At 38.3% G+C, this 26,626-nt stretch overlaps 1 protein-coding gene across 4 annotated transcripts in view; it reads right to left on the bottom strand.

Annotated features, from left to right (window-relative positions):
• The window catches only part of NLN (neurolysin), a 95,652-nt gene that overhangs the window by 42,554 nt on the left and 26,472 nt on the right, over nt 1–26,626 (bottom strand). For 2 of the 4 annotated variants that reach the window (XM_024753094.1, XM_024753095.1), the window contains exons 2-4: nt 15,250–15,509; nt 11,125–11,273; nt 2,435–2,542 (exon numbers count right to left, since the gene is read on the bottom strand). In XM_024753094.1, coding sequence (XP_024608862.1) covers nt 2,435–2,542; nt 11,125–11,273; nt 15,250–15,509 — 517 coding nt within the window. Of the gene's footprint in view, nt 1–2,434; nt 2,543–11,124; nt 11,274–13,335; nt 13,449–15,249; nt 15,510–26,626 lie in introns of those variants that run through there. The other 2 variants (XM_024753096.1, XM_024753097.1) reach the window with 2 other exon arrangements.

A 26,626-nucleotide genomic window follows, 5' to 3' on the forward strand; every position in this document is an offset into this window, starting at 1 on the left:
GTTTCACTTTTATATGAAGACTGGGTTCTGTACCCAACTCCCAGGAAGTACTTTCTTAGAGATGCGCTTGATACCATAGTTTTCTGCAATCTTCTATATTGTGTCCATGAGTATTTGTATGTAATATGTACAAGAAAGCAATCCTGGTGATGTGTTAGAAATTAGGCGTAAATTTGTAAGAACTAAATACATTGAGGAGGTATAGTCAAAGCAAAGTCTGGCACATACACAATAAGTAGCTTGCTGAGTGAATAAATGAATCTAGTAGCCTGTTAATAATTAACACTTCTAATCTTTCCAAATTCTAAATTTTAATTTAGTAAATCAGTATTAGGTACTGAAGTAAGCCAAGAGATAAGAACTGAGTAATTACTTCTATGGTTCCTTTGGAAAACAAGATATGTCTTAGTTTTATAGAGCGTTTGCAAATAAAAGCAATTTATGGGCCCTAACATTTACATAAAAAGTACTAGGTAGGAAAAAAAAAGTATTAGTTGGGAGATCAAAGGAAGCAACAGAAAGAACACCACAAGAGAACACATGAGATAATTTATTAACCTGTCCCACTCTTCTAAAAGTGCTAGATAATAAAACTTACATAAACCACACACTTTCTCAAAGTGTGCTTCTGACTAGAAGCATCAACATCACCTGGGAACTTGTTAGAAATGCCCTCTTTTTTTTAAAAAAAAATAATAAATTTATTTATTTATTTTTGGCTGCGTTGGGTCTTTGTTGCTGTGTGCGGGCTTTCTCTAGTTGCAGCGAGCGGGGGCTACTCTTCATTGCAGGGTGCTGGCTTCTCATTGCGGTGGCTTCTTCTGTTGCGGAGCACGGGCTCTAGGCATGTGGGCTTCAGTAGTTGTGGCACACGGGCTCAGTAGTTGTGGCACGCGGGCTCCAGAGCACAGGCTCAGAAGTTGTGGCGCACGGGCTTAGTTGCTCCGCAACATGTGGGGTCTTCCTGGACCAGGGCTCGAACCCGTGTCCCCTGCATTGGCAGGCTGATTCTTAACCACTGCACCACCCAAGTCCAGAAATGCCAATTTTGAGACCCATACCAAACCTGCTGAAACAAACTCTCAGAGGTGGGGCCCTGTATAATCAGAGCTTTAACAAGCCCTCCAGGTAATCTGTATACACAATAAATTTGAGACTTAACACATACTGTGCAGTGTCATTTTTGGACACTCTGGTCGTGTCCCCAGCTCCCTTCCACTTCTCCCCAACTCTACAGCAGCCATGCAGTTTAGGTGGGACTGGATCCTATCTGTAGTCCAGGGTGTGACCTCTACACCAATCAGGTAATCCCATCCTCACTGCAGCAGAGACTGGTTCAGGGAACCCAGGCCTGGCATTCCCCTGACTAAAGAAGGATTCAGGATTAGGCATGTGATCCCATCTGGGCCATTAAGATATGAGGGGAGGTCTAATGGAGGCTTCTCTATGTCCTTCTGGATGGTGGGGTTTTCATATTTGCAGCCATTTTAGTAATAAAAGGAAGCCAGCCTTTGGATAACTAACACTGAAGGAGACAGAGTAGAGAAATAGAAAAATCAGGTGGCCAATGACACCACTGAGCATCTGACTCAAACTGACTCCTGAACCCCAACTACCTCTGGATCTTCCGCTTATACAAGCAAATAAAATGCTTCTGTTGTTTGGACTGTTTCAACAGGGTTGACTAATATAATGTTCATGAAGGCAAAGCGAGATCAGTCACACTTCTCCTGTAACTAGGATGAAGAAGATACAAGGTGTCTGAAGGGCATTTTGGTGGAGGAAAGGTGCCCATATCTCAGTGGTGCTTTCACATGTATCTACCATGCTTACATCACTCGGTTTGAATTTCTTTCCAACTTGTTTCCAGTTCTACTGGCAAGAAGAATAACCTGGAAATAAATCATGGGTTATATATCCTGTCCAGAAGAATGAGTTAATTCTGAGTTTACTTCTGAAACTGAAAGATCTGAATGGTATTAGACAAAGGAGAAAGTCTGAAAAGCTAATCTCTCCGCCTTTAAGGAGCATATATTACTCACAGGGTATTCCATTCCAAAATGCTGGTTTGAAAACTCTCCATCATAGGGATTTTATTACCAGTGCCCTATCTCTTTACGAACAAGGGGGTAAGAATACAAATCAACTATTAAGATCTGAACTAGCACTAGAGCAGGGAAAATAAGCCTGGCACACATGAAACAAATAAAACCTTGACAGGATTAAAGAACAATTAACTTATCAGTTGTTTGTCCGTCATCATGAGGTTAATAGGGGTTGTGGAATTTAAAATCGTTGACTACTAAATACATTGTAAACTGATTTGTATTATGGGTTATAGCCCATATTACAAACACGTGTTTCCCTATTTCCTGTTTTTTGTTGTATTTTATTTATTCTTTTGTTTTCTAATAAGAAAAGGAAACAAACTCACATTTTGTACTTGTTCTGGAAGATGGAGCCCATTCCTTTTCCCCATTTTCACTGATTTTTCCAAGTATCGTCTGGCTTCAGGCTTTATCTTTCCCAGATCACACGTTTCCTGAAATTAAAGAATGTGACAACCTCTTTGATTTCTGTTACAACAGTGCATGGGTAAATTATAAACTATGAGGCCACAGCAAAATTTATTCATCATCTCTGGTGGGCTATGAAGTACTAGGTGGATATGAGGCAGGTCTTTTTGAAAACCTATGTTCTTTTATGCTTTAGTGAGCTTCTGCTTATTTAAAACTGAAAAATTAAATAAATAAAAAGCTAACCAGAACTTCCTTGCCTTGCATCAGAATCAAGCGTGCCTGTACCACTTGAAAATGTGATAATAGGGAACATTTGCATAATCTCATAAGACATTCTTTATGACTGAGTAGTCCTTTTCACAAAACATATTTCTTATCACAAATCATCTGGATTTAATTTTCTATCGTTTGCTAACCTGGTTCCACTTGAGAGGCAAAAATAGAAATAATGGGCAAATTCTACAAAAATGGAGAGGGCTCTTTTGCCAACATACTAAACAAGGACTGCTGGATAGAACCCCAGCAAAAGGCTTACAACACTTCAAAAATGCCTTACTGTCATTTGGTAAGAGAGATCAAGGGACCACATCAAGCTGCATATGGACAAGTATTTGGGGAAAATGAGTTAGCACTGCACAAAGAGGAGGAGAGCTGGACAGTACATGTGAACCTACATGCAGCAACGCAAACAACACTCACTCAAAAGGACGGAGGGCCCTAAAGGAGAGTGGAAAATTCCCCCGGCCACAGCAAGGTAGTAAACATACCAGATTTTTCCAAGTATCTTCAAAACACATGGCAGAATATACATGGCACATCTGGGTGGCTGGTTAGTTTGTGGTCCCTGGGAGGAAAGGGGCTCCAGACAGATTCAACAGGTGCAAAGGATTCAGTGTGGTTGAGCGCCAATGAGGGACTTCTGTCTCTAGAGCCTTAGAGCCCTCTCAGCCTCAGAGACCTACTCTGGTTGCGCTCTCTCCGTGAAAGACTTGGGATGTTCACCCCAAGCTTTATATTTTCCCACCTAATCAGATCTTTAAAAAGACTGTGCTTAGCTTTAGAGTCTGCATTTTAGACTGCTGGTAAAAGGCTCTTGCTGCAATAGGTCTGTCATTTTTTATATTTTGTTGCAGCAGGTAAACAGAGTTGTATTTTAACTGAGGGTCCTACTTAATACAACAATCTGTATCTCACTTTACCTGCCAATAAATAATTTTGTCATAGTACTAAAGCACTTGTTATGCATACATTACTCACAGTTTCCTCTGAGTTTATTCTCAGTGGGGGCAGAGAACTGTTAGACCCCTTTTTCCATACTAACCCCTTCTTCCATAATAACCCCTTCTGTGCCCTTGGAGAATTTCTGAGCACGCTGGCATGAGTGGAGTGGGAACCCTCCCTAGCTGGTATTGGCACATACTGGGATCCCGGCAGCAGATGCCTGCAATGGCAAGAAACCCAGAATGGCTAGGGAGATAGCTGGGCTGTGGGCTGATTCCCTCAGAGACGGCCAGCAGTTCAAATCACCGTGTTCATATGGATGTGATTAACGTGGGTTGACTGAGGCTGGCTTTAACAGCACCAGGAAGTCTGTTCTGAGATATGGGGCATGGCAACAGGAGTCCCTAGACAGGATGATACTCCAGGTTGTAAGACTGGGGAGAATCTAGGCAGTAGCTATATGCAGTGGAAGAGAGGAAAAAAAAATCACTGGTGAGCAGTGCCCGGCAAGGGTTGGGTACACTGTGAGGACCCAAGTGATCAGGTTGAGGTCCAGAGCAGGGGACCTTCCCACCTGGGCAGTGGGCCAAGGCAGAAGCAAGGCACACAGCTGGACAGCAGCATGGGTTTTTGGGTTCCTGGCATTCACCTGGTCACATGTGGCCCTGAGCTTAGGACAGAGGCTCATCATAAGCCTCACCAGCTGAGGTAAGCAGAATTCTTACTCTACTCCAATGCTTGATCAGGATGGGCTCTCATACTCAGTGGGCCTGGACTTGCCATATCTGGGAGTAGCAGGGCTGCTACTTCAGAAAGCCTGAAAGTGTACTCGGCACAGTAAACTCAAAACTCTTGGTCTAAATTAGGTAAAACTACCTATCTCCCCAAATAGGTAATCCAAGTGTAAACAGGTAGAAGGATGTTCTGAGAAAACTCAGCTCTGAATTAGGTCTAATTAAATATGAACAAATTACCTGTACTGAAATATTCGACTTACCACAAAAATGACACTTAGCAAAAATCTGATTCAGTTATATCCAGACACCCTTTGCCAGTCAGACTCTGAGGTCTTGGGAAATCTCCGGAGGGCTCCGGCAGGAGTAAAGCATGTCTAAAATGTGCTTCTAAAGCACATTCCTGTGCCAAAGCTGATCATAATAATATTCTCCCTTATAATCTCCAGGCAAGGTCAGAATTACTGCCCAAGGATTTTCTAAGAGGGAATCAGCCAACACTTCTACACTGCTCTGCTGCAGGTGCATCTTCCTTCCTGAGAAAGAATTTAATCCCCTTGAATCTGAACCAGGTCTCATGCCTCTTTGGGGGAGTAGGGAGCTAAAGTTCTCTGAAGTAATTTTCAAATTTATATAATCTGACAGCAGGGGATCTTATTTTAAACTCTGTGATGACAAGATTTAGTTTTCCCCCTCTTCCTCCTGTAACTAAGAACTTTTATATAAAAGTGTGAGTGCGTACACACACACGTTCTTACATGTATGTTTATATACTAATTTCACAGACAAGAAAACTGAGGTTAAATGATTTCTCCAATATCACACAGCTGTTTAGTGGTAAAAATGGGTATAGAAATAAATTCTTTTATATTTGCAGTGTCTTTCCCTTTTTTTCGTTTTGCTTTGTTTTTTCAATCACATTTGCTGTCAGGTTTCTTTCTTTCTTTTTTTTTTTTTTTTGCTATCAGGTTTCTATCCTACTACTGTGAAGAGGATGTTCTTAGGCAGCTGCCTACACTCCGGACAGGAGGGCTGCAGAAAGGCCTCTTGCTGACTCCTAACTCAATACCCTATCATGAGTCTCTGCTTTTGAGTGGGCCACAGGCAGAGTGAGGACACAGAGAGGGGTACCGCACTGCATGAAGACACATTTTAACTGAGACTAGCTCTGTTCCATCCAACAACCATTTACTGAGCTCCAATTTACGTCAGGCACTAGGAAAACAAAGATGAATATCCTTGAGGCTCTTTAAGTCACATGAAGGGAAAAAAAGATATATCAGCAAATAATGTTAATATCATGTAGTGAGTGAAAAGAAAGTAAGTATTGTACTTGAGAAGCACAAAAGAGGGACAACTGGCTAACAGGGAAACTAAGGCAAGGTAGTTGATGCTTTATATAGGATCCCTTGGCTTTTAAGAGCCTGACAAAGGTACAAGGTTCAGTAGTATTATGACCAATGACTAGACTTAACGCATTTCAAAATCAAGAAGGCATGGTAAGTAGAGGGAATTACCACTGCTATGTTGAATTTTGGACAGAGCTTTTCCTCTTCAAAAAAAATTTTTGTTTTCTCTATTTTTTTTTTTTTTTTAAACCGTGGTTTTAAGGCACTGATTCTTCCACAGCTGGTAGATCACATGCTTAAAAGCATCTATACTTAATCCTGTGACCTATTTATTTACACTGTAACATTAAAACTTTTCTGTTTAAATTACTAATTGGCTAAGACCAAGTTCCACAGCTCCGAAAAAAATATAAATAATATTACAATAGGTAATTGTGGTTCTTAATTTAGCTTGTATAATTCACTCAATTTCACTAAAGAATCCCTTTCCTGTACTTACTACTCAGTAGGCCACTGGAATAAAATATTACAGGCCTGGATTGTTTCAACATGGAGACATTGTACATTTTTTTCTCACCAATGTGGCTTTTTTGATCTTTGCAGGCTTTTTAGCCAATGATCGAGAAGCCTTTGTCAGCACAGGGAAACACCAAGACTTGAGTCCATACTGCTGGCTTTTGATACCTGGACATGTTTTAGCTAAAGGGATGAGGACATCCTTGTTTTTCACTTTTTTTTCTTCTAGAAAATTCAGAATTAATTTTAGAATTAAGGATACATTAAATGTTATATGTTTTTGTAATATTTGAAATCTACATATGACTATAACTACATATATATGTTTTGAAAACAAATTAAATCCACCCTTAAACTTATGAAATACAATATTAAAACACTATTGCCTTTATCTATGTAACAGGTAACCACTCTCTTGAATTTTGTGTTACACATTTTCTTCCAGTATTACCACTTACGTATACATTGTTTAGTTTTGCTCCTTTTTATTATTTTTTTATTTTTATTTTTTTTAGTACAAACCTTTTATTTTTAAATGATATCATGTTGTATGCAGTGTTCTGCAATTTCTTTTTTCTTTCGTTGTTCCTAAGATTCAGCCATGCTGTTGTATGTTGCTGTAGTTTATTTCCTTCACTGCTATAAAACATCCCATTGTAAATCTACTACAATTTATTGCTCCATTTTCCTGTTGATGGAAATCTGAGTTGTTTCAGTGTCTTGCTATTATACATAATGTTGTTACGAATACACGTCCCATGTCACCTGTGAACAAATGCAAACCTATTTCTAGGTAAATGCTGAGGTGGGGGTGGGGAGGGTATGCTAAGTTACGGAGAATGTAAGATCCAACTTCATAATACTAGATTTTTCTCCGAATTAGTTATTACTATTATTTAAAAAATAATTTTACACCTTTACTAGCAGTGCACAAATATTCCCATTGATTCACATCCACACAGATACTTGGCATTGTCAGACTTGTTCATTTTTGCCAATCTGGTGAGTGAAAAATGGTATCTTATTGCAGTCTTTATTTGAACTTCCCTGACTTAATGAGGTTAAACATCTTTTCATATGTTTAATTGCCATTTGTGTTTCATCTGAAATACCTTTCATGTCATCTGCCCATTTTTCTATTGGGATGTTTGTCTTTTTTACTGATTACAGTAGCTTTTTATAAATCCTAGGTACTAATGCTTTGCTAGTTTCATTTTTTTTTTGTTGTTTCTCTTTCAGTACGCGGGCCTCTCACTGTTGTGACCTCTCCCGTTGTGGAGCACAGGCTCCGGACGCGCAGGCTCAGTGGCCATGGCTCACGGGCCCAGCTGCTCCACGGCATGTGGGATCTTCCCGGACCGGGGCACGAACCCGTGTCCCCTGCATTGGCAGGCGGACTCTCAACCACTGTGCCACGAGGGAAGCCCTAGTTTCATATTAAATTTCTTTTTTTTTTTTAGTATTTGAGTATTTTTTTTGTATTAGTGTCTTTTCACTTTATTAATTAAAGTTCTTTATTTTAATGTAGTCATGTTTATCAGCCTTATATTTTATAGTTAGCACTTTTGGTGTCTTAAGAAATACTTCCCTGATCAGATATCATAAAGGTATATTTCTATATAAACTTCCAGAAGCTTTAAAGTTTAACTTTTTAAGACTTTAATCCATTAGGGATTGTTTTTCATTTAGTTGTGAAGAGCAATCCAGTATTTTTTACCCCACATGGATAACCCATGTCCTTGCATCAATTACTGAAGGCCTATTTTTTGGATCTGTCACTGTTTCTCCCTCTAGTTTGAAGAACATTTATTAAGTGTTTACTGTACTTTGTACCAGGCACTCTGACAGAGATGCAAAATAGAATCAAATGTGACACGTCCCTCCCTTGAGGGTTTTAGTGTAAAGTCTACATGATTTCTGGCAAGCATTTACCAGCCACTTCTATGGCTCCTGGAAAGTTACCATTTCTGAGCCTCAGTTTCTCTACTAATAAAAAGGGATACTTCACAAGATTGGTATAAAAGTTAACTCAGATAACTATATTGCTATACAAATGTAAAGTAGTATTACTAGTCACACTTGGGAAGGAGGTAGGAAGACTACAGCACACTGGTTAGTCTCATGCTCTACTACGATTTCATCTATCCATTTAGTCAACGAATTGCTTATTTTAAAGGTTTTGAAACATGACTGCAAATCAGATGATACTTCCTAGACTGTGATGTGGTGGCCCTTGAATCCGGGTAGATCGTAGCGACTAGTCCATCAGTATGGTATTGCAGAAGTGATGCTACATGACTTCTGAGACAGGTCATAAAATACAATGCAGCTTCTGTGTAGTTTATTGTAACATCCGCGTTGAAGCCCTCTGTCTCCATGAAAGAAGTCCTACCACCCTGACGCTGTCATGCTGTGAGGAAGCCCAAATTAGCCTACATAAAGACACTACATGGAGGTGCCCTAGGGGGACATGAAGACAGAGATAACTGGTTAGCCTCTACATGCTCCAGCTCCAGCCACCACTGCCTGAAACCACATGCAAGACCCCAGAGTTGCCCAACTAATACCTTCCTGAATTCCTGATCCACAGAAACTATGAGAGAACATAAAATGATTGTTGCTATGTTCAGCCACTAAGCTTTCGAGTTACATATTGTACATCAACAGATAAATAGGATGTTTACTGAGCACAGATTTTGCCATAAAGAACTGTGGCAAAAGTAATTTCACATTTCTATTCATCAATATTAAGTGAAAAATAACGTAAGAGCTAAAATAACATTTTATACCTAATTAAGATAATACATTTGATTATTGCCTACATTGGTGGTATCTTGAGACCTCCATATTATTCAGAGCACCCTCATTTTAGGAGAGCATGCCTGAAATTGATGACTCTACATAAATTTAAAATCCTATTACCCAGCCTAAGGAAGGCTTCATGTATTATATCATGGTAGTCCTATTTTATTTACAGTGTTACAGGAAAAATTAAATACAAGATTTAGATATATCTAACTTTGTCCTTTAGGTATGAATGGGATGAGATTTACCATCTATTAAAGTGGCCAACTCTAGCAGAAAACTGATTCTGATAGTTCTAGATTTTAAAAAATACTGACTAAAAAATGTAACTATTTGTCAAGGAAGGTATTTAAATTCACCAAATAAGCTCCAATTCATAAACAAACACAATAGTTATTTTTAAAATTATTCTGATGTAGCCTTAACATTCTAAATGCCCCTGAAATTGTTCACACAATAATCCACATGTATGAGAATAAACTCCTGTGGAAAGAGGAAAAATTAGGGAACTGAATCTGAAACTATTATAAATTAATATAGTAAAACACTGAAGTGAACCAGCTCAAGTAAATGAACAAATCTGATACATGCACTGGTGTTTATGAGGTCACTTACAGTGTACTAGGCTGCTGTCTCGTCTACTACGCAGGTAGCAATTTGTCCCCAAATTTAGTGGGATCAGAGGCCAATACATACAATATTTAAAAGTTTAACAAAGAAATCTAAAGCAACAAACCTCCCATATCTTGGTAACATTTGTAAGAATCAGAAACAGTGGAAACGTAACAAAAACATTAGACTCAATAACATTAAGATTGCAATACCTTTTTGAGGCTAGAAAATCCCAAATGAGAACTTAGAAGTCAGGATGAAAAAAGAATTAATCAAAGGAAATTAGAAATGTGGGGGAAAAGCTCTATAGTACATATATAATATCCAGATAGAAAAGAAATTAGATTGTTTTGGGATGAAATAAAAATAGGAGACTATAAGGGCCATGATTTGAATTGTACAGAATAACAAGTGAAGCTAAAAGTTGAAAAGAGAACAATTTAACTAGCAAAAAATAGTCATAGCTATTTTAATTTGTTATTTTTACAGTGCCAAAGATGAACAATTATGAACCATCATAGATGAACATAAATTAAGGGTGAAAAATGTTTGTCTGACATTAGAAAATAGGCAGCATGTACGTCTTGCATGTCTAAATAAATTCTGGATTACGTATTCTACAGTGAGTTACAAATAAAACATTTGAAGTAAAACTGCTTTTTATTTCAATTCCTGTCATAACTTGCTAAAAAGAACACAAATTTTGAGATTTTGCATATACAACGTGCAAAATTAAACAAAAATGCCTAGGATTGTAAAACACTGGTTGTTTTCCAAACAAATTGCTGAGTTCCATGAAAATAAAAATTCAAAGCAAAGACATGATGAAAATGCTAGGAAGCAAATCAACATCGTTGATGAAAAGACCCGAAATACTCAAGGCAGACCCACTTAGAGCTTTCTTAATCCATAATTTCTGTGAGTCCTGAAAAATGTAAGGATGACAGATAGGAATGTCTCTGGCATGCAGCATCAACAGTACGTCACCATTATTATGGCCAAAACCACATGATATTTATAGATAACTCAACTCCATTTGCTTCTAGTTGATCTGATCTAATATAAACCTCGCAAAATTTTGAAAATTCAAAGAGGTTTTTACATCAAACCATTAAGTTCATGATGGCTAAAAAGCCTTAGATTTATGGATGTACACTCTTTTAATACTTGGTCTTAAAAATTTTAAGTGAATGTAATTAGTAACTTAACATAAACCTAAGTGATATAACACTATCTTGTGCCCACTATCATAATAATTAGAAAGAAAATCTAGGAACACTCAAATACTTTTTATCATTGGTCAAAGGTTTTTACTTATTTATTGTCAGTTTTTTTTTTCCTTTTAAAGCGAATTATAAGATCATTTACCTTTAAATGAACAATTCTCAGAAAGATATCTTCTCTCATGCTCATCTCGATATCAAAATGAGAAAGTCTTTTGTCCGCTTCTGTACTTGCTGCTCGTACTTCTTTGTCAGAGGAGACGTGCTGGGGAAAGTCTAGCATGGTTCGTTCCACTGTTAACAGAGGAAAAAACCATAAGGACTCATTAAGTCAGTATTAAGCAAAATACCTTGTACCTAGATGAATGATTATCCGAATATAAGTTTTTCATTACATACTTTCCATAAAGGCTCCTAGGGCTATCAAGAAACAGCATCTAACACAGGACTTGGCTATTCCTGGGGCATTGTTAGGAACAATAAGGGTGTACACTGAGTACTTACCAAAGGATGTTTAGCGTGCAATTTATTCACTGGGAATGTAGAAGAAAAAAGATGTAGTCCTTTTTAAAAAAGTTTTTATTGGAGTATAGTTGATTTACAATGTTGTGTTAGTTTCAGGTGTACAGCAAAGTGAATCAGTTATACATGTACATATATCCACTCTTTTTTAGATTCTTTTCCCATATAGGCCATTGCAGAGTATTGAGTAGCGTTCCCTGTGCTATACAGTAGGCTCTTATTAGTTATCTGTTTTATATATAGTAGGGTGTATATGTAAATCCCAATCTCCCAATTTAAAAGATGTAGTTCTTGGGGACTTCCCTGGCGGTCCAGTGGTTGAGACTCTGTGCCTCTATGGCCGGGGGTACGGTTTCGATCCCTGGTCAGGGAACTAAGATCCTGAATGCTGAGTGGTGTGGCCAAAAATAAAGAAAAGAAAAGAAAAGATGTATTGATAGTTCTTTTTTTTTTCTTTTTTTTTTGCGTTACGCGGGCCTCTCACTGTTGTGGCCTCTCCCGTTGTGGAGCACAGGCTCCGAACGCACAGGCTCAGCGGCCATGGCTCACGGGCCCAGCCGCTCCGCGGCATGTGGGATCTTCCCGGACCGGGGAATGAACCTGTGTCCCCTGCATCGGCAGGCGGACTCTCAACCACCGCGCCACCAGGGAAGCCCTTGATAGTTCTTATAGTGAGGCATTTTATAGTCTGGAAGTCGGGGGTAGGGAACAATACATGAAAAGATAACGATACAGCACAGAGCAGCTTAGCTGTCAAATGAATGGGACAGAAATTCAAAGTCTGCAATACCGAGGGCTGGGGCATTATGCCATGCCTTGTGGAGAAGGCCGGATCTTAGAGGATGGGCAGGGTGAGAGGAAGAGCTCAGTTGGGGACTGGAGAAGTAGAGACTGAAAGCATGGGGACTGGCAAACAAACAGGATGTTTAAGAAACAAGCAGGCCTATTTAGTGGGATGGGGCTTGTTTAGAAAAGAAGTTCTTAACTTTTATGACAGACTCCTTAGAAAATCTAATCCAAGTCATGGACCCTCCCCCAAATGCAAACATTCATACAAATATAAAAAGCTGCATACAATTTCAGAATTCTCAGAAATCTCAGTGGACATATTCAGTAAGCAGCTGAATACTGGGGCTATTCTTGTTAAATGATGGTAGTAATGTCATCTGCTTTTATTTTCACATATCAAAGTTGGTTGTTGGGTTTTTCAAACATTTGCATTTTGACTTTAATTACGCAAAAATCTGATGTCAGTGAAATAATCCATACTACAGCAAAAAAAAAAAATCAGTATGGTTTATAACCATAGTTGTGGTTATGCTGTGACAATGAATACATTTTAATTTTACTATCTTTAGCACTTTGAAGGTATTATAAATAGGTAACATTTACACATGTGATATATGGTAGACAGTAAAGCTATCCTTTACATACCACGGAATTGTCCAGTTAAACAAGCTACCTTATGCATATCAGTCCTCTTAAAACATTGTCACAAAGAAAGCTGTAAAAAAATTGCCACAAATCAATAAATTCATAGTGTTTTAAAAAAATCAAATTAGATAATTATTTTAGATTTAATATATCATTTTTGTCCCTTGATTAAAGAAAGAAAAGAATGTAAGATTTAACATTTAATACATACAGCACTTGTTTAAGTGAGTTAACTAGATAGTCACAATTTCTGTTTACTTTTAAAAATTAGCTCAAAAAGATGTTAAGAAGGAATCAAAATTGCTCAAGAACTTAAATGAGCAGAACAAAATGCAGGAGTCTAAAACTGGAAACATATTCTTAAACAAACAATAATATTGAAAACCATTTCCTTCCTTACTTTGCCACAAAGACCTGGAACCAGACTTATGTTCTCACTGCCAAACTATAAACAATGTTGATGCCCGGTACCTGACACTGGACAAATGGGGTTTTAACAGCTACTGCAGGAGGCTGAGAACATACACAGATAAGAGAAAGTTAGTCTTTAAAACTCTAATCCGAAACTCAAACATTTTTATGATTAACCCATAAAGATAAATTTACAGGAGAGGAAGAAAAAATATCACAAAACTAAAGGTATATTTAAAAGATGTATGGCTGGAAGAAAAAACAGAATTTAAGATAATTCTGTTTTAAAGATTTTTTCCCCACCTATTTTTACATTTGCTAAATGCATAAGCTACTAGGCTGGCACACCGTCTTAGTCATAAGTGACTGAAGAAGTGAGTATGTGAACCAAGGACAAACCACATACAGGGTGGGAGATGCACACGAAATTGCCTGCTGGGAAAGCTCTGCTGAATGGGGACCGCCTCCATTCCTTTGACTTTAACTACAAGACCAACCAGACTTTTTTTACTGAAGAGTTTAAGCTCAAGGCTTGTAGCAAGATTTAGTGGCTATTAATGAGAGTGAAGCAGTTGGTATTAAGAGGCAGAAACTGAAACAGAAATGCAGAGGGAAGAGAAAGTAGCCAAGTCCCTATTATGGTGGGACATAGGGTAGGGAACTCTTGGTGGGGAAAAAGAGATGACTAGGTCACTAGGGCTGTGCAGGATTTTGGACAACCTTCCAAATTCCAGAATCCATACAAATGCTTATGATAATTCAGTTCTACAGACAGCCTATGTTCTTATGATGCCTGGCTACACAGCCAAGGTTGTTTAGCCATAATTATCCTACAAAATATATCCAATTCTTTGAGAAAACTGGCATGAATCTTCATTCCTTACAACTCAAAGGGTTTAATACTTATATTATTAAAATAATATATTTTAAGTGTAGGAAATATGGAAAATAGAGAAAAACATGAAGAGTAAATGAAAAATCAACTATAAACCTGAAAAAACAATGAATGGTTGCTTCCAAATAACACACTGTTCTTTGAGAAAGATCACTTAAAATATCAAATTTATCTTAGCTCCATTATCAATTGTTCTGAAAGTCTCCTTTGGATCATTTATCTTTGTGATCACTGTTTTAATCCATATATTAGCATTTAGACAGGTGGGACAGATGGACAATATCTTAAAAAGAAATACAAATGTATAAAAATGTACCCATTATATCCCTACTGAAATATTAATGATAAAGAAACTAAATTTAATGTGTTCATTTTTATAATAACTTTAAAGAATTCATGTTTAACCAAAAGTGATCTACAAATCACAGAAAGACTATAAACCTAGTACCAAAAATATTGGCCATTATTAAAATTTGTTTTCTTTCTCTGTCCTTTTAATGTTATTAAATACGTCTCCTAAACATGATTTTAATGGCTACATAATGTTACAGAGGGTGAATGTACCATAATTTATTTAGCTATTCTACTTGTTGACACTTAGGGGTTGTTTCCAAGCTTTTGCTATGATAGAGTACCTGTTTATACATAAGTTTATACATGATTTTTCCTATATCTGATTATTTCTTTAGATTATGCCTAGATGTGGAATTAATTACGGGGCTAGGGTATGAACTTCTCAAAAGTTTTGATACATATTGCTCTCCAGAAAGCAGTTGTAATGAGACTGTACATTTTACAGCACCTCTGCCACATAATAAAATTTTTTAACTCAGGTAATATAAATAATTCTAAGCAATTATGAATCATTAATCATTTAAGCAATTACAAATCATTATGTAAAAATCAATGTCTTGTAAAATTGGAAAATGAATTGCCAAGACAGGAAGCATAAAATGGGTTATGATGCCCACAAAATGAAATATTGATGTGCTTTTGCATCCTACCCACCTATATACTTCATTTCTACATCTGCCAGTGCCTGCAAACAGTTCGCGTAAGTTACTTCCTCAATGTCAAGCATTGCAATATTATCGTACACCTGTTTGGTCTGTGCAATGAGCTCCTCAGTTCTTGTTTTAATTTGCTCTGGTGAAAGATCCCATCTTAAAACATTTCTGCCAGCTGCAGTATAGGAAGACATTGCCTGAAGAGGAGACATCACTTCTTTTCCTAAAGTCATTCTGAATAAAATCCTGGAACCACCAATTCTACAAAGAATCAGAAAAAAGATAAAAATTAGGCATTTTGTTGGTTCAAAGTCAACACACAAATGTGTATTATCTAATTAAATTTTAAAGTAAAAAGAATTTTTTACTAAAACTGAGCATATTTCTTTCAGGTGAATACATATGCACAAAACTAAAGGCTCTTTACTTTCTTGTTTTCTTGAATAGTTACAGAGTTAATGGAATTTGGACTTTCCAAACACTGAATTGCTTATGTAATTAAATCATATAGAGAAATAAAGTTAGGTGTCAAAGACATAATAATTGTCCTTTATAAATTAAACCAGTAATCTTTCTTACTTAAACATTTTTCCTGTGCTAATATCCACCTACTATGTATGTAGAATCAATATTTTGATATTCTGCAAGGAAACATTTTCAAAATTCTTTCTATATTGAACAACAATTTAAAAAATGTTTTACCAAAATTTCATGTAAATCAACTATGGCAATTTGAATTTAAGACTTAAAAAATAAAATCTGGTATAGCTATGGTATTATCCTAAAAGATAAAGGAATGATACCAACCATTTACCCACTTAAAACACTGAAACTAAAAACTGATGCCATATGTGTGTATATATATTTATAATATATAATTCTAGAACTTATAAATAAAAATATTATAATAGCTAACATTTATTGTGTTTAGGCACTGTATTAATTACTTTCCATTTATTAACTCAGTCCCTACAACAATACTATGAGACAGATACTGTGGTTGTTTCCATTTAACCAAAGTAACTAAAACACAGAGAAGTTAAGTAACTTGCCCAAGGTCACACAGCTGGCTACATGGTGGGAACTAGGATTAAAAACCAGGTACTACAGATCCAGAACCCACTCTCTTAACCACAATACTAAACTTAATTCCTATTATCTTACAAGACCCCAAAACAACCATAGGCAGGACAATATTCCTTTTTAACAGATGATGCAGTTGAGACTCAGAGAGGCTAAGTGACTTGTTTAATGTCATTTGTTCAACAGATATTTATGAGTATGCACTGTGTCTGGTCATTGTGACAGGCACGAAGGATAAAAAGGCAAATTGATTGGGACCCTGCTATTTATATCATGGAGAAGACTAATTGATAAATGGGTAATTGTACTGCATTGAGATGAGTGCCAACAGGGAGAACTCTGAAAGAGCACAGAAGGAGCTTTTCCAGAAAGATTTTCTAGAAGGAACAGTGAGCAAGCCAAGATCTGAACAATGTGAAGAAATTATCCAAAGGTCAAAGGTTGTAAGGAAAGAAAAATCTGAAAAAGTTAAGTAGGGACTAGAGAATGAAGAGCCTTGGGAATCATTTGAGTTCAAACCTACTCTGAAGGCAATGACAGAGCCACTGAAGGGTTTTAATCAGGTGAGAGATGAGAAAAGACATGCATTTTAAAGAAATCGCTCAAATTATAGTGAGTTGAAATGTTTAGGAAAGAGAGATCATTCCCAGAGAGAAGCTATAATGGTAACTGGGGCATAATATTATGGTATACCTAACTAGGAAACAGGGGGAATTGGAGTGATTTAGTAGATATTCACTAAGAAGAATCAATATGACTTGGTATTGAATGGATGTCGGGAGGAGGTGAGATACTCAAGGATGACGTCCAGGCTTCTGTCTTGGAATTGGAGGGATGGACAGAGGCTCTGTCGCTAAAACAGGGGACTCAGATGAAGGAGGAGGCTCTCTGGTGGGACAAAGGGAAATTCAGTTTTGGACGTGCCAAGTCTGAAGCGGCTGTAGCACACATAAGTGGAATTCACTACTAGTAAATGTAATTGGAGGAGACTTCCCTGGTGGTCCAGTGGTTAAGAATCGGTCTTGCAATGCAGGGGATGCCGGTTCAATCCCCGGTTGGGAAACTAAGATCCCAGATGCCGTGGGGGCAACTAAGCCCGCGCGGCACTACACAGAGCCCGTGTGCTGCAACTAAGACCTGACGCGACCAAAAAAAAAAAAAAAAAAAAGATAGATATTAAAAAAAATGTAATTGGAGTTACATGGGTGGTTGAACTAGCCCAAGGGAATTTGCAGAGTGAGAACAGAAGAACAACAGAGCTCTAACTCTAGTTTAAGCATTGAGGTAGAAAGAAAACCAAGTAGGTTGGGTTTTAGGAATTGTGAAAAGCACGCACTGAAATAGGGAGTGAATAACAGTATGAAATGTTGTACAAATCTCAAGAAAGACACAAGAGTCTCTGTTGAATTCAGCAACAGGAACATCATTGATGACTGGCAAGAGCAGTGTTAGGGGGGTGGCAGAAGTGCAAGTCAGATTACTATGATCGAGGGCTATGGAGATGGTAAAGAACCGGAGAGAGTGCACCTCAGCAACTCTCCATAGAGCTGGCTGTGAAAACAAGGAGAGCTAACGCAGTATAAGGGGCTGAGACATAGAAGGGTGCATTTTTAACATAGGAGAAGCCAGAACACTGACCCCCTTTAACTGTCTCTCTACAATAACTGATACTGTCTATGTGAAACATACTGGTTGATGGTTACACTCAAGGCTGGCAGATTATTTTCCAATGTATTTCCACATTTCTCCTTCAACCAGTTGAGTTATATACTCACCAAGAGTCAAGTTCAATTGCTCCAAAACCTGTTTATGCTTACTATACTCATTTCCTTTTAATTATTTTATTTTATATCAATTTTTTATTGGAGTATAATTGCTTTACAATGTTGTGTTAGTTTCTGCTGTATAATGAAATGAATCAGCTATATGTATACCTGTATCCCCTCCCTCTTGAACCTCCCTCCCCTCCCTCATCCCACCCATCTATGTCATCACAGATCACTGAGCTGAGCTCCCTGTGCTATACAGCAGGTTCCCACTAGCTATCTATTTTACACATGGTAGTGTATTTATGTCAAACCTAATCTCCCAATTCATCCCACTCTACTCTTCCCCCCGTGTCCACATGTCTGTTCTCTATGTCTGTGTTTCTACTCCTGCCCTGAAAATAGGTTCATCCATCTGTAGCATTTTTCTAGATTCCACATATATGCATTAATATACAATATTTGTTTTTCTGACATTTCACTCTGTAAGACAAACTCATCCCTACATTCGCAGAGATGTGGATGTAGGTCCATCCACATCTCTATGAATGACCCAATTTCACTCCTTTTTATGGCTAAGTAATATTCCATTATATATATGTACCACATCTTCTTTATCCACTCATCTGTTGATGGACATTTAGGTTGTTTCCATGTCCTGGCTATTGTAAATAGTGCTGCAATGAACATTGGGTACATGTGTCCTTTTGAATTATACCAGCAGTGGGATTGCTGAGTCATATGGTAGTTCTATTTTTAGTTTTTTAAGGAACCTCCATACTGTTCTCCACAGTGGCTGTATCAATTTACATTCCCACCAACAATGCAAGAGGGTTCCCTTTTCTTGACACCCTCTGCAGCGTTTATTTTTTGTAGATTTTTTGATGAAGGCCATTCTGACCAGTGTGAGGTGTAGTTTTGATCTGCATTTCTCTAATAATTAGTGATGTTGAGCAGCTTTTCATGTGCCTCTTGGCCATCTGTATGTCTTCTTTCATGAAATGTCTATTTAGGTCTTCTGCCCATTTTTTGTTGGGTTGTTTTTTTGGTATTGAGCTGCATGAGCTGTTTGTATATTTCAGAGATTAATCCTTTGTCCGCTGATTAGTTTGCAAATATTTTCTCCCATTCTGAGGGTTCTCTTTTTGTCTTGTTCATAGTTTCCTTTGCTGTGCAAAAGTCATTAGGTCCCATTTGCTTATTTTTGTTTTTATTTTCATTACTCTAGGAGGTGGTTCATAAAAGATCTTGCTGAGATTTATGTCAAAGAATGTTATTCCCATGTTTTCCTCTAAGAGTTTTACATTTAGGTCTTGAATCCATTCTGAGTTTATTCTTGTGTATGGTGTTAGGAAGTGCTCTAATTTCATTCTTTTACATGTAGTTGTCCAGTTTTCCCAGCACCACTTATTGAAGAGGCTCTCTTTTCTCCATTGTATGTTCTTGCCTCCTTTGTTATAGATAAGGTGACCATAGGTGCATGGGTTTATCTCTGGGTTTTCTATCCTATACCATGGATCTATATTTCTGTTTTTGTACCAGTACCCTACTGCCTTGATTACTGTAGCTTTGTAGTATAGTCTGAAGTCCAGGAGCCTGATTCCTCCAGCTCCATTTTTCTTTCTCAAGACTGCTTTCGCTATTAGGGGTATTTTGTGTTTCCATACAATTGTAAAATTTTTTGTTTTAATTCTGTGAAAAATGCCATTGGTAATTTGATAGGGATTGCACTGAACCTGTAGATTGCTTTGGGTAGTATAGTCATTTTCACAATTTTGATTCTACCATCCAGGAACATGGCATATCTCTCCATCTGTTTGTCATCTTTGATTTCTTTCTCAGTGTTTTATAGTTTTCTGAGTACAGGTCTTTTGCCTCCTTAGGTATTATTCCTACCTAAGGTATTTTATTTATTCCTCCTTAGGTATTTTATTCTTTTTGTTGAAATGGTAAATAGGATTGTTTCCTTAATTTCTTTTTCTGATCTTTTGTTTTTAGTGTATAGGAATGCAAGAGATTTCTGTTCGTTAATTTTGTATTCTGCAACCTTACCAACTTCATTGGTTAGCTCTAGTAGTTTTGAGTGGCATCCTTAAAATTTTCTATGTACAGTATCATGTCATCTGCAAACAGTGACAGTTTTACTTCTTCTTTTCCAATTTGTATTCCTTTTATTTCTTTTTCTGCTCTGATTGCCGTGGATAGGACTTCCAAAACTATGTTGAATAACAGTGGCGAGAATGGACATCCTTGTCTTGATGTTCCTGATCTTAGAGGAAATGCTTTGAGTTTTTCACCATTGAGAATGATGTTTGCTGTGGGTTTGTCATACATGGCCTTTGTTATGCTGAGGTATATTCCCTCTATGCCCACTTTCTGGAGAGTCTTTTATCATAAATGGGTGTTGAATTCTGTCAAAAGCTTTTTCTGCATCTGTTGAGATGATCATATGGTTTTTATTCTTTAACTTGTTAATATGGTGTATCACATTGATTTGTGTATGCTGAAGAATCCTTGCATTCCTGGGATAAATCTCACTCAATCATGGTGCATGACCTTTTTAACGTGTTGTTGGATTCTGTTTGCTAGTATTTTGTTGAGGATTTTTGTGTCTAAATTCATCAGTGACATTGGTCTGTAATTTTCCTTTTTTGTGATATCTTTGTCTGGTTTTAGTATCAGGGTGATGGTGGCCTCCTTGAACGAGTTTGGGAGTGTTCCTCCCTCTGCAATTTTTTGAACGAGTTTGAGAAAGATAGGTGTTAGCTCTTCTCTAAATGTTTAATAGAATTCGCCTGTGAATCCATCTGGTCCTGGACTTCGTTTGTTGGAAAGTTTAAAATCACAGTTCCAATCCCATTACTTGTGATTGGTCTGTTCATATTTTGTATTTCTTCCTGGTTCAGTCTTGGAAGGTTATACCTTTCTAAGGATTTTTCCATTTCTTCCAGGTTGTCCATTTTATTGGCATAGAGTTGCTTGTAGTAGTCTCTTATGATGCTTTGTATTTCTGTGGTGTCAGTTGTAATTTTTCCTTTTTCATTTCTAAGTTTATTGAGTCCTCTCCCTTTTTTTCTTGATGAGTCTGGCTAATGGTTTATCAATTTTGTTTATCTTCTCAAAGAACTAATTCTGAGTTTTACTGATCTTTGCTATTGTTTTGTTTCTATTTCATTTATTTCTGCTCTGATCTTTATGATTTCTTTCCTTCTATTAATTTTTGGTTTGCTTTGTTCTTCTTTTTCTAGTTGCTTTAGGTTTAAGTTTAGATTGTTTATTTGAGATCTTTCTTGTTTCTTGAGGTGAGATTGAATTGCTATAAACTTGCCCTTTAGAATTGCTTTTGCTGCATCCCATAGGTTTTGGGTTGTCATGTTTTTGTTGTCATTTGCCTCTAGGTATTTTTTGATTTCCTCTTTGACTTCTTCAGCGATCTCTTGGTTATTTAGCAGTGCACTGTTTAGCCTCCATATATCTGTGTTTTTTACAGTTTTTTTTCCTGTAATTGATTTTTAATCTCATAGCATTGTGGCCGGAAAAGATGCTTGATACAATTTCAATTTTCTTAAATTTTCTGAGGCTTGATTTGTGACCCAAGATGTGATTTATATCCTGGAGAATGTTCCGTGTGCACTTGAGAAGAAAGTGTATTCTGCATTTGGATGGAATGTCTTATAAATATCAATTAACTCTATCTGGTCTATTGTGTCATTTAAAGCTTGTGTTTCCTTATTTATTTTCTGTCTGAATGATCTGTCCATTGGTGTAAGTGGGGTGTTAAAGTCCCCCACTATTATTGTGTTACTGTCCATTTCCCCTTTTATGGCTGTTAGCATTTGCCTTAGGTACTGAGGTGCTCCTATGTTGGGTGCATAAATATTTATAATTGTTATATCTTCTTCTTGGATTGATCCCTTGATCACTATGTATTGTCCTTCCTTATCTCTTGTAACAGTCCTTATTTTTTTAATTATTATTATTATTTTTTGCGCTACGTGGGCCTCTCACTGTTGTGGCCTCTCCCGTTGTGGAGCACAGGCTCCAGACACGCAGGCTCAGCGGCCATGGCTCATGGGCCCAGCCACTCTGCGGCATGTAGGATCTTCCCGGACCGGGGCACCAACCCATGTCCCCTGCATCGGCAGGTGGACTCTCAACCACTGCGACACCAGGGAAGCCCAACAGTCTTTATTTTAAAGTCTATTTTATCTGATATGAGTATTGCTACTCCAGCTTTCTTGTGATTTCCATTTGCATGGAATATCTTTTTCCATCCTCTCACTTTCAGTCTGTATGTGTCCCTAGGTCTGAAGTGGGTGTCTTGTAGGCAGCATATATACAGGTCTTATTTTTGTAGCCATTCAGCCAGTTTGTGTCTTTTGGTTGGAAAATTTAATCCATTTACATTCAAGGTGATTACTGATATGTATGTTCCTATTACCATTTTCTTAATTGTTTTGGGTTTGTTTTTGTGGGTCTTTTTCTTCCCTTGTGTTTCCCTCCTAGAGAAGTTCCTTTAGCATTTGTTGTAAACCTGGTTTAGTGGTGCTGAACTCTCTTAGCTTTTCTTGTCTGTAAAGCTTTTGATTTCTCCGTTGAATCTGAATGAGATCCTTGTGGAGTAGAGTGTAGACTTTTTCCCTTTCATCACTTTAAATATATCCTGCCACTCCCTTCTGGCCTACAGTTTCTGCTGAAAAATCAGCTGATAACCTTATGGGGATTCCCTTGTATGTTATTTGTTGCTTTTCCCTTGCTGATTTTAATTTTTTTTCTTTGAATTTAATTTTTGCCAGTTTGATTAATATGTGTCTCGATGTGTTTCTCTTAGGGTCTATCCTGTATGGGGCTTTCTGCACTTCCTGGACTTGGGTGGCTATTTCCTCTCCCATGTTAGGGGAAACATTTCTTGTATTTTCTTGATTTGTGCCTCCATTCATTTCCGAGATTTTGGCTCATCTTTACTATCATTACTCTGAATTCTTTTTCAGGTAGGTTGCCTATTTCCTCTTCATTTATTTGGTCTTGTAGGTTTTTACCTAGCTCCTTCGTCTGTAACATATTTTTTTGTTTTCTCATTCTTTTTGATGGGTGGGGCTGTGTTGGGGCTGTGTTCCTGTCTTACTGGTTGTTTGGCCTGCGACATCCCGCACTGGAGTTTGCAGGCAGTTGGGTAGAGCCAGGTTCTGGTGCCAAGATGAGGACCTCCAGGAGACCTCACTCTGCTTAATATTCCCTGGAGTCTGAGGTTCTCTGGTAGTCTAGCAGTTTGGACTTGGTGCTCCCACCATAGGAGCTCAGGTATGACCTCCAGCCTGGGAACCAAGATCCTGCAAGCCATGTGGCATAGTGAAAGAAAAAAAAAAAAAAGGGAGCAGTAAAATAACAAAGAATAAAAAATAAAATTAGAAAAATGAAAAATATACTAGGAAAAATAAAAATATAAGTGAAGTAACAACAACAAGATAAAACAGAACAACAGAAAAAAAAGGGGTGGGGGGAGCAAGCCAAAAGGAACAGAACAACAACAAAGAATAGAGAATAAAATAAAAGTAGAAAAATAAAAAACTTATTAGAAAAAATAAAAATATAAAACAGAACCACAACCTAAAAAGAAAAGAAAAGAAAAAAAGGCCAGGGGCTTCCCTGGTGGCACAGTGGTTAAGAATCTACCTGCCAATGCAGGGGATGTGGGTTCGAGCTGTGGTCCGGGAGGATCCCGCATGCCACAGAGCAGCTGAGCCTGTGTGCCACAGCGGCTGAGCCTGCGCTCTAGAGCCCGCGAGCCACAAATCCTGAGCCTGCATGCCACAACTACTGAAGCCCACGTGCCTGGAGCCCATGCTCCACAGCGGGAGAGGCCACCGCAATGAGAGGCCCACGCACCGCGGCGAGGAGTGGCTCCCACACGCCGCAACTGGAGAGGGCCCGCGTGCAGCAGTGGAGACCCAACACAGCAAAAATAAAATAAATAAGTAAATAAATTTATTAAAAAAAAGAAAAAAAGGCCAGAAAAGGCCTTGGCTGTGGGGGGTGGAGCTTAGGCAGGGGGGCAGGGCTTAGGCAGGGGCAGGGCCTAGGCTGGGGACCCACACAGTTGGAGGGAGGTAAGGCCCTGAGTGGAGATGTGGGGGTGGGGCTTAGGCTCAGCATGGCGAGAGGGAGCCTTACAGGGAAGACGATCAGGCCTGGGACCCGCCTCCCGTCCCACTTCCTCTCCTCCTCCCCCAGGGGTTCCTCCCACCCCCTTAGGCGTCCATGGTCCCCCACCAGTGCCTGGTAGGTGCCCTAGTTGTGAGGAGACTCGAACTCCACATCCTCCTGGTCTTCCATCTCGACTCCACCCCTCTATACTCATTTTAACGTAAGTTAAATATTTAACTGATTAAATGCATGCAAAAAGAACGATCTGTTTTTTCAGTAAACTATCTTGGGAATACTTTAAAAAAGACAGTTACTAAAAAGCCAACCAAAAAACTGCTGTTATAGAAGATTGAGAAAAGATTCAGAAGGCTTCTGAATTCAGATTACTTATGTGTGTCAGGAGTGTTCTTGCTTCACTTTAAAGAAACTGAAACTAGAAATGAAAATAATGCATTTCTGGTAGAGTTTATTCAAGGACAGTGAGGAATGCCAATCCAGCGATTCATCCTTAACCAAAAGGCCTTGGTCTTACCTCAAAATATTTGAAAATAAATACTCATTTATGTTTTCTTTGAATACATTGTTTGAGCAATTTAACATTTTTTATGATTCTATTTGAAACAAATTTTAAAAATTAATTATTAAATGGCATAAGCACTGGGACTTCCATGGTGGTCCAGTGGTTAAGACTCTGTGCTTCCATGCATGGGGGCATGGGTTTGATTCCTGGTCAGGGAACTATGATCCTGCATCTGCATGCTGCACGGTGCAGCCAAAAAAAAAAACCACGTATGGAGCAAGGTCTTACTGGAGGTAGGAAGAAATGGCATATATACCATGAGCAGAGCAAATTGTTTTAGATAGGAAGAGACTACAATCTCAGTAAAATCAATGAAACAGGTAAAATGGAAGTAGTTAGGTTATAGTAAAAAAAAAAAAAAAAAGAGAGATGTTTGAATTTAAGAAATCAAAGATTAAGCCTGACAGGAACCAGGATACTTTCTTGGAAGTGGACTGATATAAATGAGTTGAAGACTGCAAAGAACCGACTGTCTACGTGAACACTGGCATCAGCAGCTTGATGGCTGGGCCTGGGAGTAGAAAGGAAGACTGAACCAGGAACCAAAACCTTCAAAGAATGGACGGGACCAACCAGGTGGGTGGGAGAGGACATCATGAGCAGGGTCCCGTGAGCCTTGAAGGTGTTTTTACACCATGGTGAAGAAGTGTTGGTCTGGGAGTATAACGGGAGACATGGTGGGAGTGGGCAACAAAGAAGATGTGGATCTTTCCTCCTTACTTAGTGGTATGGGGTGTAGAAGAACCAGAGATGGGGAAAACTTTCCTCAGAGTTGAGTGGATTTCAGTAAAGGTTAAGAGGAGAAGAGAGGATCCAGAGAATATGAAGAAATGGAGGAGTCTGTTTACTATGGGACAAGGGCTCCAGAAATAACAAAGGAGGAGTCCGAGTACAACCAATAGCTAAATATGTGTTGGCTGTCCAGTCATTCACCTCTTCCCCATCTGATTACATACACATTTTCTTCCCAGTGCCCATGCCTCCCCAGCAAAGTCCATGAACTTTGAAGGTGGTTGCCCCCACCCTCAGAACTCCTGTGAGAGAAAGGGGTCTCATTCCTATTGAATGTAACTGAGCAAGCTGGTGTCCTTGACTGTAGCTGGCATCTATCTTACGAGAAAGAGTGGAACCTGACTTATGATGAAATAAACACTGTGACTGGAAGAATAAAGGAAACCAAATATTTACTGACATCACTGATCCCTTAGATCAACTAATTCTGAAGGCTGACCTAGAGCTAGACTTTCTAGTTATGTGAGCATATTGTTTAAAGGCAGTTTGAATGTGTTTTTATGTTATTTGCCTCATACAGGATCCTAACGGAAAAAGGAATGAAAACTGATAAAGGAATGAGCACAGAAAAAACAAGTAAGGAGGTCAGAATATAAGAAATGATGGATGACTGGAGGGTCTCACAGGCTTGGTGGTGACCTAAAATAATAGGGATGTGAAGTTCAGTGTGTTGGCTGAAAATTTCCAAAATAATCATTCCCACAATCCCTCATGGATACACAGAACTGAGGCCTTAAACAAGGAGTCAGCCACGGAAGTTGCAGTACAGGTGAAGGGACTGGCCATGGGATTACTGAGGTAGGGAACAGCAAGAGGGAGACTGATGAATAAAACATAAGACTTCTGCATCTCAATACCCTGCTTTTTTCACCACTCTTCTTAGTACAAACCAATTACTATGAACAAATTTTCATTATTGTTAAACATTATTGTTAAGCTTTAAAAGAAAATTATGTCAAACATTTCACTGATAAGATGACCTCCACTGGTTTTCATTTACTTCCGAACATTTA

Source organism: Neophocaena asiaeorientalis, unplaced genomic scaffold (genome assembly GCF_003031525.2).
Source record: "Neophocaena asiaeorientalis asiaeorientalis breed wild unplaced genomic scaffold, Neophocaena_asiaeorientalis_V1.1 scaffold399, whole genome shotgun sequence".
NCBI lineage: Eukaryota > Metazoa > Chordata > Mammalia > Artiodactyla > Phocoenidae > Neophocaena > Neophocaena asiaeorientalis.